At 27.1% G+C, this 12,862-nt stretch overlaps 1 protein-coding gene and 1 long non-coding RNA gene across 4 annotated transcripts; one reads left to right on the top strand and one right to left on the bottom strand.

The window, feature by feature from the left end:
- Nucleotides 1–4,348: 4,348 nt before the first annotated feature.
- Nucleotides 4,349–8,086, bottom strand: LOC107445089 (speckle-type POZ protein). 3 transcript variants are annotated; one of them, XR_001584206.4, is made up of 3 exons: nucleotides 6,353–8,056; nucleotides 5,660–5,764; nucleotides 4,349–4,763 (listed from the first exon to the last, which is right to left on the bottom strand). XR_001584206.4 is itself a non-coding variant. In XM_016059422.4 (2 exons), exon 1 carries the CDS (start codon nucleotides 7,439–7,441, stop codon nucleotides 6,377–6,379), a length of 1,065 nt encoding a protein of 354 aa, XP_015914908.3. In that variant the 5' UTR covers nucleotides 7,442–8,086; the 3' UTR covers nucleotides 4,349–4,763; nucleotides 6,353–6,376. The 3 variants fall into 3 exon arrangements, 1 of the variants encoding a protein (XP_015914908.3); XR_001584207.4 differs by having other exon boundaries at nucleotides 5,626–5,764; nucleotides 6,353–8,052; XM_016059422.4 differs by lacking the exon at nucleotides 5,660–5,764 and having other exon boundaries at nucleotides 6,353–8,086.
- A 310-nt stretch (nucleotides 8,087–8,396) lies between these two features.
- On the top strand, nucleotides 8,397–10,434 carry LOC147814864 (uncharacterized). Its single transcript, XR_015431311.1, has 2 exons — nucleotides 8,397–8,535; nucleotides 10,206–10,434. It is a non-coding gene; the product is annotated as an uncharacterized LOC147814864 (long non-coding RNA).
- The last annotated feature ends 2,428 nt before the right edge of the window (nucleotides 10,435–12,862 follow it).

A 12,862-nucleotide genomic window follows, 5' to 3' on the forward strand; every position in this document is an offset into this window, starting at 1 on the left:
CTGTTTCAACCTTTATATAAATACAAGAGCTGTCAAGGTTAGCACAGATTATCGAAATGTGCTGCAATCATCATCTCTCACTACTTTTTTTTCTTCTTTTTTTGTGAAATTTGTAGCACAGCTTTGTTTATTATTGTTTTTTTTCCTTTAGAATTGACAGTATTTCAAAGAGAATAAGAAAAAAAAATGTAAGATAAAGAGAATAGAAATTTTTTAAACTTGATAACGTGTTCCTTTTGCTACGCTTTGGTTTACAAATAAAATAGACTTTATGTCGTTAATGATCGAAGGACTAAGTAATCATCCCTATCAAAATATTAATCAGATAAGAAAAAAAGATTTTTTAAAGAGTAACACTATTTTTCAGATGACGAAACTATTATAGTTTCTTTATCTCTATTCTACGTCCAGTTTAATTAATCAGGATATAATTTCATTTTATTCAGGCAACTAATTTCACTTGATGACTCTGAGTGCTATTTTCTTCAAATCTTGCATTTTTTTTTTTTTTTTTAAACTTCGAAACAATATAAATATTCGCAAAAAAAAAAACTTGACATGCACTGCAATTCAAAATAGGATAATTTACTACGCTGACTGCTTTCTCAAGTCTCAACACTAACCAAATTTTGAGAAGTTATTTGGGAGTATATTTATAACTACCGCAAAATAATGTATATTAAATATTTTAAAAAAATCTTAAGGTTTCTTCAAAAAGTTATTCTAACACTAAATTTACGGGACGTGTAATTTTGGCGCATTTCGATTTTGTAAGGAAAATTGAAAAACCCGTTTCTATTTTTATTTTATCTCTTGTAATGACTTTTATCCATTGATTGAGGTAAATATATATCGAAGTCTATTTTCTTCAAATGCGTTGAAATATTGAAATTATCTTTGTTGTATACCTATCTCTATGCGTCAATTTGATGCGGTCGTAATTTAAAGAAAATTTTGAGTAAACATGCAAACAGCACATCAATAATAACCTCTCTAGGTGTTCTTAACATTTTAGATTTAGCGGTAATAAACACATGGATCTTATACACAGAGTGTACTGGGTCAAAATTATCCAGAAAGGATTTTCTATTTCAGTAGACCAAAAAACTTTCAGGAGGAAAATAAATTACAAATAATCACCCACCACATCATAGTACTTCGGGAGAACACAATACTTGCCAAATTGGATTTTGTAAAAGAAACAGGAGTAATAACACCTGTAAAATATGTGAAAAGGTAGTTTGCGGAAAGTGTACGAACAAAATTGAGTATTTGTGTAAAAACTAAAAGTGCCTCTTCATTGTTGTAGGGTAGTGTATGTTATTAAATGCAAGCCTGTCAATCTTTATAAAAATTTTAGTTTTTTACAAGCTCATAACTTGACCACTTTTAAAATTAAAAATCGAAAAATTGACCAATTGCATTTTCTATACAAATATTATTTTTCGTATTTTACTATAATGCCAAGAAAGTAGGTAATTGTGTTGGGATAAAGAAATTGTTGGCAAACACAGCCTATTCAAAGCTGGTCAAGTTCAGTAGATACTTTCAGTAGTACAAGATCCTCTGCGGGTACGTCACAAACTGGGTAATGCTTGACAAAAATAGAAGTAATAGCGTTTAAGAAATAAAAGACACAAAATCTTGTTAAATAACTCGTATTAATTTCAAAAAGAAAAATTTATTTTTAAAAAAAATCTGCTGAAATAATAATATATAAAGAATTTTGTTTACAAAGTTTTTAGTCAACTAGGCTCCTAACTGTTGAGCAGAAAAATAAATAAATGAAACATTTCCTTATAACAACTTAATTTAGTGGGCACGATTTCTTAAAATCTATTGTACTGATCTTATTGAAGTTTCGCATACTTCTTCTAGAGAGAATGAAGTTTTCATTCAATTGAAAATGAAACACCATGAAAGAAAGTTTTTAGTAACTCTTTCCTTTTGGGCTTGACCAGCCTTAAAAAAAAAAGTAGAACTTAACAAAAAAGAATTTCTTAAAAAAATATTTGGTAGAAACTAATGCACTGATATTAACATTTGTTAATTGCTTCTAGACAGAATTGACTATTGATTGAATGAAGGATATTTCTCCTTTTATTACAAGTTATTTTTTAAATTATTATATAATCACAATTTTGCCTTTTTTTTTTTTTTTTTTTTGCACAAGCTGAACCAAAACGTTAAAAATTTTTGTTCTATAAATAGTGCTCACCAAAAAGATACTTTTTTTGAGAGGGATATTCAAAAACTTGTAGACTAAATGAAATTTTCGTTAAATTCAAAATATAACTCTATGAAAGTGAGATTTTAAAAACTCTTACCTTTGGTCTCAACCAGTCATGGGCAAAAACTGAAAAATAGAGTTACCTTAAAACCTTTAAAACATAAAACTAAATAAAGATAATGAAAAAAAAGTGGCCCTGATTCAATTATAATTTTGTAAATTTTTTGTAGACAGAATTGACTAGTGATTAAAAGGATATTTTCCTCTTTATTACAAGTTATATTAATAGGTAATATTTGGTCATAATTTTACTATTAATTAATTAATGTATTTATTTTTTGCAGAACCAAAAAAAAAAATCATAACATATTTTAAAAACTTTTTGTTCTATAAATACAGGAACCAAGAGGATACCTTCAAAAAAAAAAGGGATATTCAAAAACTTCTTCTAGACAGACAGAATTATGTTTTTATTTCATTCAAAATAAAATTTTATGAAAGAGAGATTTTAAAAACTCTTCTCGTTGAGCACAACCAGTGCAATGCGCAAAGAAATAAAAATATATTTTTCACTAAACTTAACAAAAAATAAATAAAAAATGGTGGACGTTGTTTCTTGGAAAACTATTCTCTGATTCAAATAAAATTTTATAATTTTTTTTTCTAGACAGATTTGACTAGTAATTGAATAAAAGAGATTTCCCCCTTTATTACAAGTTATTTTCAAAAGTAATATAGGGTCTGAATTTGACCAAAATTTAGTTTTTTTGCACAGGCTCTATTAAAAACCAAATTTTTGTTAATTCTTTTGTTTCATAAATAAGTTTAACCCAGAGGCTATTCAAAAAATAGTTCTCAGTGACAGAATTTTTAATTTGGATGAAAGTTGTGTAAAATATTCTTTAAATGCCGTTCTTTATATATACTAACATTTGAAATAAAATAATTATTTTATATATTAATTAAAAAATATATAATTTCTTCTTTACTTTTACCTTTCAAAATCAATGGCCAATGCTATCATTACATTAATACTGATTTGAAATGCATATTAGGATTACGTTTTTCTTTGGATGGATGAAAATTATTTTCTGTGAGACTCAAATGAGGATGTAGTAGAATCCATTGCATTAGGATCTATTGCAACACTGCTAGTGTTATTTGGCGCAGATGATGTTCTGGAATCTTTAAATGTGCATCTTTATGGTATGTTTTAAAAGTTTGAATTGTGTTATATTTTTAACGAATTCTTTGGCACAGACAGAGCCGGATTATACCTTTCGTAGGCCCTAGGCATAGCCGTTTTTGGGCCCTCCCCTCCTTCTCCCACTCCTCCCCTCTTTTCAAAATATATGCTAAAATTTTCTTGCATATTTTTTTAAACATTTTTATTAATATGGACTTTAATTTACAAATTTGTTTATCGAACTTTATCTGCAATACCGATATACTGCCAATATTGCAGTTGATATCGATAATTTATTACCGAAAAATATTATATTTTTATTTGTATCTTCATAATTTTGTGCAAAATACACTTGTTGTTTCTAAAGCTAAATTATTTTTGTCAACAAATTTTTTGCTCCCAAGTTTTTCGTAGGCCCCTGAATTTTGTAGGCCCTAGGCACGTGCCTATAGGTTAATCCGGCCCTGGGCACAGATGATGTTCTGGAATCTTTAAATGTGCATCTTTATGGTATGTTTTAAAAGTTTGAATTGTGATAGATTTTTAAAGAACTCTCGACTTAATTATCTCAACTTTCTTTATTCTTTTTTTGAAATGTTATTTAAAGTATTCATTACAATCTTCCTTGATATTTTAACAATCAAGGAATGTCTGATTGCATGACTAGTGTTTAAGTAAACACCCTGATTTTTGTATAATTTTAGGGGTTTAAAAATGTGACTTATATACAGAGATATACAGTAAAACAAAAATATCATTTCAATGAAAGCAGAATATTTAGCTACAAGACCAGCTAAAACAAGAGGAAAAATACTATATTTTTGTCATTCTTTTAGGATTTTATAAAATGAAAAAAACACAAAAAGGGAAACTAACATATGGACAAATTACAATTAAATTATTAAAAAATTAATAATTCACAAAATATCATCAACAGTTACATGAAAGAGATTTATTAATACAATGTAATACTACATAATTATTGCACTTAAAATGAAACAATCTGCTGAAAATAACCACTTTTTTTTATGATTCAAAATTTGTTAACAAAAAGGAATTTTAAAAAGCAACATTTAAAAAGGATGATTCCAATTTTGCAACTCACAACTGGTATCCATTTCTTGAAATTTTATTTATTTTGATGAATTGTTGAGTGCAATTTATATCAATTTGTTCCAAAGTCGCATCAGTAGTACATATATACTACATCAGTAGTAAACGTCATAAAAGTACTGACACAAAACAAATTCTATTTAATCTTTGAATTTGGATGACATCATCCATCACATGTTAAGCAAATATTTTAGTGTATTCATCTTTTTTCCAGGTGATAAGCAGAAATGCAATCTGTAATGGAAAAAATAAATTTAATATATAAATATAGAGATAGGCATTGCAAACAACAATAAAAAGTAATTAGATTTGTAATGGTTTGTTTTCACATTATGTTTTTTAGCAGTGGCTCTTTTCCTCTTCAGACTGTGACTTAACAGGTTCATTTAAAACATTTTTGGTCTAGTTTGCAAGTAGAGAAATTCAATATTGTCGCACTTTTATACTAGATTATGTGCCCAAATGCAGTCAATAATCATTTAAAAGTCCCCAGGAGCAACTTTTTCATCTAAACTGTAACAAGTTTTAAAAAATTTTCTCATCAAAAATCTTTGTAATTTTGTCAGTTATCAACCTAAAACATCTAAAGTTTTAGCTAGGAAAGGACTCAAAATTAACATTGCTTTTTTAAACAGACATTTTAAGCTATTATAATTTTCAAAATCACGCATTTTGAACTAAAAAATATCTCAATATATTTTTAAAAATGTGTCTACAATTTTCAAACACAAATTAATATAATTTGATTTACAGTACAGAATAACTAAGTTATCCGTCAATTAAAAAACTGAATGCATTATGGAAATCCCAAGATCTAATTTTTTAATAATTGAATAAAAGTCATAAGACCTAACACAAACAATTTTAGATTTAAAAAAAAAAGTCATTGTCACAACATTTAAACATAAAAGTTGATTCAAACTCTGAAAAATAATACATGTTGGTAGAATAAAAAAAAATTAAAAAAAAAAAAAAGAAACAGAGAGTATATTTGTAGTTATTCAATAATTAATTTTAGATAAGTTATCTTTATATCTCCTGATAAAAAAAAACATTAGTTAACTAATAATAAGTTTAAAAGTGAATGTTTTTCTACCTATTTTAAAATAAGAATAGATTCAATGACATACACAGTGATTCTGGTAGACTTTGTAAGCTGTAAGCCACTGGTCCTAAGGAATCTCCAAATTTTCTGGTCCTTTTTAACCAAAAGCGGTAAATCATTTTAATAGTCCCTATTTAAAATACAATAAACCACTTAAAACAGTTAAAGTTTTTAAAAATTAGGAAAATTCTACATGAAATAATATAAATTTGCACTTCAAGCATTTAAAGAAAGGAAAAAAAAAAGAAAAAACAAGAGAATGACTTAACAAGGCGAAAAAAAATTATCTACGATATTGAGCAGACTTAATTTCTACTTCTTTAACCATCTATAAGGAATCATCTTTTATAAGAATCTGCCAATTGATAGACAATTTTGAAGTAAGAAAAGAGTACATTTTAAATCCAAGTATTTAAATATACAAGACAAAGAATGACACTTGCTTCAAGTAAAAGATTTACGCAAAAAAATTTTTAAAGCTTGATTCAATTTTACCAATATTAATTTGCTGGTGCACCATTTTTTTTTTTTGTAAATATTTTTCTGGATGGAATGTCATAACTTTTATACTACGTGTCATAACTCTATGAATTTTAGCATATTTGGTAAGTGAAATTGCTGTATACAATAAATATCATTAGTTATTACTTATAATTAATAACAGTTAACAGCAAATATTATTTTAAATTCGTTATTTTTCTAAAAAGTATAATCTCACCCTTATTAACTCCTTCGCAGTCATTCATGTTATTAAATTGTTAATAAACTCAACAGATTCTGACATTTTTGTTGAGGAAAAGATTGCCTTAAATTTAGCACGAACTTCAGCTGTTAATTTTGGGTGAGTTTCTTTCCATAATTCCCAATCAGTATATGTCTTAACTTTGTCTACATTTGCCTCCATAAACTCTATAGCAGCCGATTTTAGCTCTACATCAGCAACAGTATCGGCCAATACTAAAATTTCACACATATTTTCAACAGACATTTCAGAATATAATATATCAGCACACTTTTCTTTAAGTGATAGAACCTGATACTTTTCAGCAGCAAGTATCAATGATTTAGCCTGTTCAACATCCAGTCCATTAACAGTATCGGTGTACAAGAACTCTAAGAGTAGATACATAGTTTTTACATCAATATCAACAATGTCAATAATACCAGTACAAGCTTCTGTCATGTTCTGTTCAAACATAGTAGAAAATACTGGTGATCGCGCAGTCAAAACATTTTTATGGGCTTCTATAACTTGATTATCTACTCTTAACTTAATGTCACAATGCTTTTTAGTTAAAAACATCTGTTGTAAATCATCTTTTAAAGTTGGATGCTTTTTAACAACAGTATCAGTATTTGTTACAGTCACAGGAAGCACTTGTTCCAAACCATTTGAGCACAAAAATTCACAAAAAAGTCTATAACTAAAAGATGTCTTGCAGCCAATAACTGATGAAATATGCTCATTGAGCTTGTAAGAAATTATATCAGAGGGAAATTCCCATGTTTCTGGTCTAGAAAAATGCTTAGATTTAAAGAAATGTGTCGCTTTTTGTGTACAGAGATAATCTATTGCCTTTCTGCTTTCATCATAAACATCACAAGCAAGCAATGACAATTTACACTCCACAATATGATCCGTGAAAGATTTTGAATTGACTTTTATAATATTTATTTTAAGGAAATCGCCGAGCATAGTGAGGACTACCTTAAATTCTGCACTTTTCGGAAAAACAAAATTTTCCTGAAGAATTTTTTCAACTATTATGTTTTTTTCCCAGCTACAATGTAGCCGATCAATAAGCATTTTTGAGCGCCAAGCATCCTTATCATTCGCCTGTTTATCAGAATTATTTCCATACACATGACATAGGACAGTCAAAGTGTCATTTTCACTATTTTCTGCCTCTTGAACAACTCTTTGTATCTCAAGAAATTTTCGGCACAACCACACAGGTTGAGCAATCGTTTCTTCGTGAGTTCTTAACTTTTTTCCACTTGCACCAATAATTTCAATTTTGAAGCCGCATTCAACATCCGTACCAAGATTGGCGTAATCCTCAAGATCTGCAATACTATCACTGAAATTTCGTAAGACACAAGAAATGAAAGCTGAGCTTTCTTGCTTATACCCTCTTGGAAATATATCTAAACGCCATAACCGTTCGCTAACATTTTTATCAATAAAAGAGCAATATAAACTAGAGCCTGTTCTATGATGACAGAAAGAAAAATTTTCTATAGTCCATGTATAAGAATAAACATTTTTTATAGTTTTTAAACATGATTAGTTTAGAAAAGTGAAAACAAAAAACACAACTGAAATACAAAAGTTTAACAAATTTGACACCGTTAAAATATGAAAGTCTTTGTTCTTTCGGGAGAAAAAGAAACCGAAAAATGCGTGCGTTTGTTTTCGTTCTATTTCAGCTTAATATTTCTGCCCTAATGAAGATTGTTAAACCCAGTTAAAAATGGGTCTCTATCTTTTAAGGAATTGGTAACTAATTTTAAACCATAGTTTCTACTACAGAATGGCAACAAGGAAATGATAACGTCGGATCAATGGGCTTTTCGCATTGTGATTGGCTGTTGACTATCACTCATGGTTGCAAGAATTTGGGAAGTTATCGCGTTTATTGTGAATTAAAATAAAAATTTCAATAATTTTGTGCACGCCTGTCTGTGTTCTCGCGTAATCTCGTATTTGGTGTGATGAAACAATTGGTTCATTGATGGATTGTGTTTACTTTTATTTCGTAAACAGACACTGGAAAAGAGGAGATTTGTGTTTAAAAAAGAAATTAGGCGAAAATGTTTTCGAATTTTTAGATATTTATAAATGTAACAATAAAAATGAATGTTTTCTTTGCTATGTTTATTATTTGTTTTTAAATAAAAGTATGTCATTTTGATATTAAGAGTATGTTAACGGGTGCTCTTAAATACTTTTAAATTAAGTATTCTCTTATAAAAGCTTAGCTGCAATATTTATATAATTTTCTTACGTTCTGTTGTAAGGAAAAGAAAATTCGGATCTAAATTAAAAGAATAATTATGCCATGTAATGTCTAATCATCCTATGCATATTTCCTAACATTTGTACTTAATTATTAAGCATTATAATTGTAACATAAAAAATAATTCTGGAGTAAAGTTCAAATTGATGTTTAAGTGTTTATATATTATGTTTATTCGACATTAAAAGTGTTTCTACTTCTAACATTTTATAAATGAATTTGTAACCCACAGTTTTAATAAAATAAAATTATCGCTAGTTAATAAAACTATGGCAAGAGAAAAATTATCGGTAAAATTTTTATGTGGTTTTCAATTATTATATATTTATTTGGAAGTAATGAAAAGTAATAATATATTTGTGAATCTAAGCTCATCATGATAAGCAATAATATTGAAATGATAAAAATTCTGTGGAAATAACAATAATATTGGAAATGAAAAAAATTCATGTTACATGAAATTTATTTTCGAATAGTTGACTACTTACTTTAATGATGATAGATTAGATTTTTGATTACATATTATTTACTGCTGTGTATTAAGAGTTAGGTCAAATGTGCATCAAGTGGCACACATGATAAAGTAAACAATTCGAACAGTTTTTAATTTGAAATTTGTCCAAGTTATAAACACTTGAAAAAATAAAATTTTCACTGAAAAAACCACTAACTTGCATACATATAAATAACTGTATTTTTTTTTTTACTTAAAAAAAGTTACTTTAAGAACTTTTATTTTATAAGTTACTTTTTTTTTACTTTAGAAGAAAGTAAATGGTGTTTAAAAAAAGATTTGAAACACCATTGCAATAAACCTTTCATTTGATACCTTATATGACTTTCTGAGGCTAGGTCAACTTTCAAAGCAACCTGATTTGACCTGTGATATGTGGTCTCAAAGAATTATGAAAGAAATATTTTTTTTTAACTACAACATTCTTCTACACCTTTCAAATTTGTAGCATAGAAATTGAAATTTAAAAAAAAAAAAAAAACATTAATTATTGCTAACCAAAATTTTTATTAATTGAAAGTGGTATGCTGTACAACTTTTTTCCCCTTTAAGACATTTCATACAATATACATGGAAAACTGAGTAAAAAGCCTAAAATTCTTAAACCAATATATAAATCAATGATCATTCATATCAAAAGTAGTATTTATCCCATACTTTTGTCTCCTAAAATGTATCGAAAATAACATTTTTATTTTTAGCAAGTGTATTATATTTTTCTTATTAAAAAATGGTTTACCTTTTGATATGCAAAAAATATGTGAAATAGTTACAAGATATGAATAACATTTATTTCATAGAAAATATTTTTTAAAATTATGATTATTAACTCTGTTACAATATGTTATGAACAGAATTAGTAATTTTTGAAACATATAAGCATTATAAAATTTTATGAAATAGTTAGGAATGATGTAGTGCTATTTTTTTGTTAATTATTTTTATCTCATTAGACGGTATGAAAAAATCTTAACCTGTTGTTGTTAGTACTTCAACCTTCTAAATGATCTGTGACTTATTTACTTTCAATATCAAAGGCTTCTGTGGGTACGAGTATGACAGTGAGGGTCCATGAGGCTGTAGAAAACGTATCTTAACTTCTTCGTAGTTTATATTTACATCTAAAATACATCGTATCCACCATTGGCTGTACTGCAAAATTACAACATACCCTCTAATATCTTCTAAGAGCAGTTCTAAAGGATGTAACACCACTGACTGGATCTTACTTTCAGATGAATTTTAATACATTTTCGTTTTAATTGATGTGTGGCTTTCGTGTCTGTTTTCATATTTTTTTTGTGTACCGGAGATTGTGTGGCTTTTCAAAAAAGTGTCTCTATTTCTCACAATCATAATATGATTTTATAATACACAAAATTTGTTTATTGAACACAATATTAAAAAGTGTAAATAATTTACTCTAATTTTTATTTCATCAAAGTTTTTTTTTAAATTTTTTATAGGATTGTTTTGTGTTGAATGAATATCTAATTTAAATTGGTCTAAATGTTGCTAGCATATATATATATATATATATATATATATATATATATATATATATATATATAGATTTTTTTTTCTGAAAAAGTTATGTATGAATGCTGAAACATGAAGGAAGAAATTTTTTTTACAGTACAACTATCGTTTTATGTTAAAAGGGCATTTATTTTTTATGCTTTGTTTAGAAACATAAAGAGACCAAAGAACATCTTAAGGGATTGTGGATCTCATTTCAAATCAGCTGAAGTAAATAGAATTAAATTGTTTTTTTATTATTTGAATTAACAGTATTTGTTTATGCTTACATGGTTACTGCTACTTTATAGCCTAAAATAATAATTTCTTCTTTTGTAATCAAATGGAGAAGTGTATTATTTCTTCTTAGTCTAAATCAACTATAGTTTAAATGGTCATAAAAAGTATATTAAATTCTTAATTTATTTACCATTTGTATCAATGTTAATGTACTCAAAGTTTGGTATGAAATAAAACCTAATATAAAAAAGAAGCTGCTTTTGTACATAGTCTTAAAAAAAAGCTACAAGTAAAGTAAAGTTTAATTTTTTCATAACATGTTACACATATATAATTTTTTTTTTCATTTTTTTTATCATGGCTAAAATAAATTTTCATAAATTTAATACAGAAAATGAGATTTGTTAAATATTTAGTTAATTTTTTACTCATGAAAAAAAAAATATATATATATATAATTTTTATTTTATTTGCATGTATAGAATTGGCATTTTATGTATAATCTGCACTAAGGCTCTTTCTCATACTGTTTAGCAGTTTTGGAATTTTGACATTTTTTTCAAAAAAATTATTGAATATAGCTTTTTTTATTTTATTTATTTTTGTCATTTCTTAGATGACCCTTTGACTATCCTTGGGCTGCAACCCGCAAACAGTAAGCCTATACTTATCTCCATGATTCATGCATAGAATAAAAAGGCATACCCCATTAATTTAACAGTACTTTTTATTATTTATTTTTAATTGTTTATTTGTAAAATCGCTGTTTGAACTCTAATGCACCATTGAAAAAGATTTTCCTTAGAGCATGAGTTGTGAGTTTTCATTGCTTATTACTAAGGAAAATAGTGAGGTTAACTGGTAATCAATAAATAATGTTTCAATTTTGATTTGCTACGTTTTATATATGAATTAATTGTATTTGAAGAGAAGTGTGCTTAGGATAAAGCTCAAACTGGACTGACTCTTTCTAGATGAAATTTCAGTTATAGTTTAATGACAGCATTACCAGAATCGACTACACTGTTCCAAACATCAATGATATTAAAGAAAGCTCATCAATATTTGCAACATGCCTGATAAACCTAGTATGAAACACAAGGATAAAAGCAGCAGAATTTTATTTATTTACTTTTTTTTTTCTTCCAGAGTGCCTTCGACATTCTAAATGCTCCTCAATATCGTTTGAACACTAAGTTGTTCTTTTTTTCGTAAAATCTATGCAACTTTTGACAATAGCTCATTCTAAAGAGCGGTCGAAAATATGAGCACAAATGCTATGACAATTCGCATTTCCGTCGTATCTATGAAGTTAAATTCAAGAATTTAAAAATATTTTCACATTACCAGTAAAATTTATTTGTCCAAAACTAATGTTGAAGTTCCTTTAAGAATTAAATATTATTTGTATTTTATTCATTAATGATTATAAAAAGAAGTGTATTTTAAAAGGTATGAAACATTTTATATCATTCTTAACATCATAATTTTTCAACATAATTTTGAAGAGACGTAGTAATTACAAGAAGTTAAAAAATGATATTTTTAAATTTTAGGTATTAGAAAAGCTATTTATCTTATTAAAATTTAAATTTGATTGTGAAAATTACCTAATTAATAATCACGTAAAATACTGTATATCATACAGGGTGTTCTGTAATTACATCTAACACGTTGTAAAAGCTGCAAATTGATATTTCATAGAGGAGAAAAAATGACAACTTCATCGTATCAGTTAAATTAAATGGTAAATAGGCGGTATGAAAAATAGAAAACCACTTTGAATGGCCGATGACACACGAACGTGTTAAGTTTTAATCGCCTTCTAAGTTTTGTTTTCTCTAGTAATCACAAGTTTTTAGTCAATCCCACCTTCATCAGTCGTGATTCATTAAATTTTGATTTTTTTTCCCTTGCCTAAATATTAATTTATGAC

Source organism: Parasteatoda tepidariorum, chromosome 2, assembly GCF_982258835.1.
Source record: "Parasteatoda tepidariorum strain Cologne lab strain chromosome 2, Ptep-v5.0, whole genome shotgun sequence".
NCBI classification, from domain to species: domain Eukaryota; kingdom Metazoa; phylum Arthropoda; class Arachnida; order Araneae; family Theridiidae; genus Parasteatoda; species Parasteatoda tepidariorum.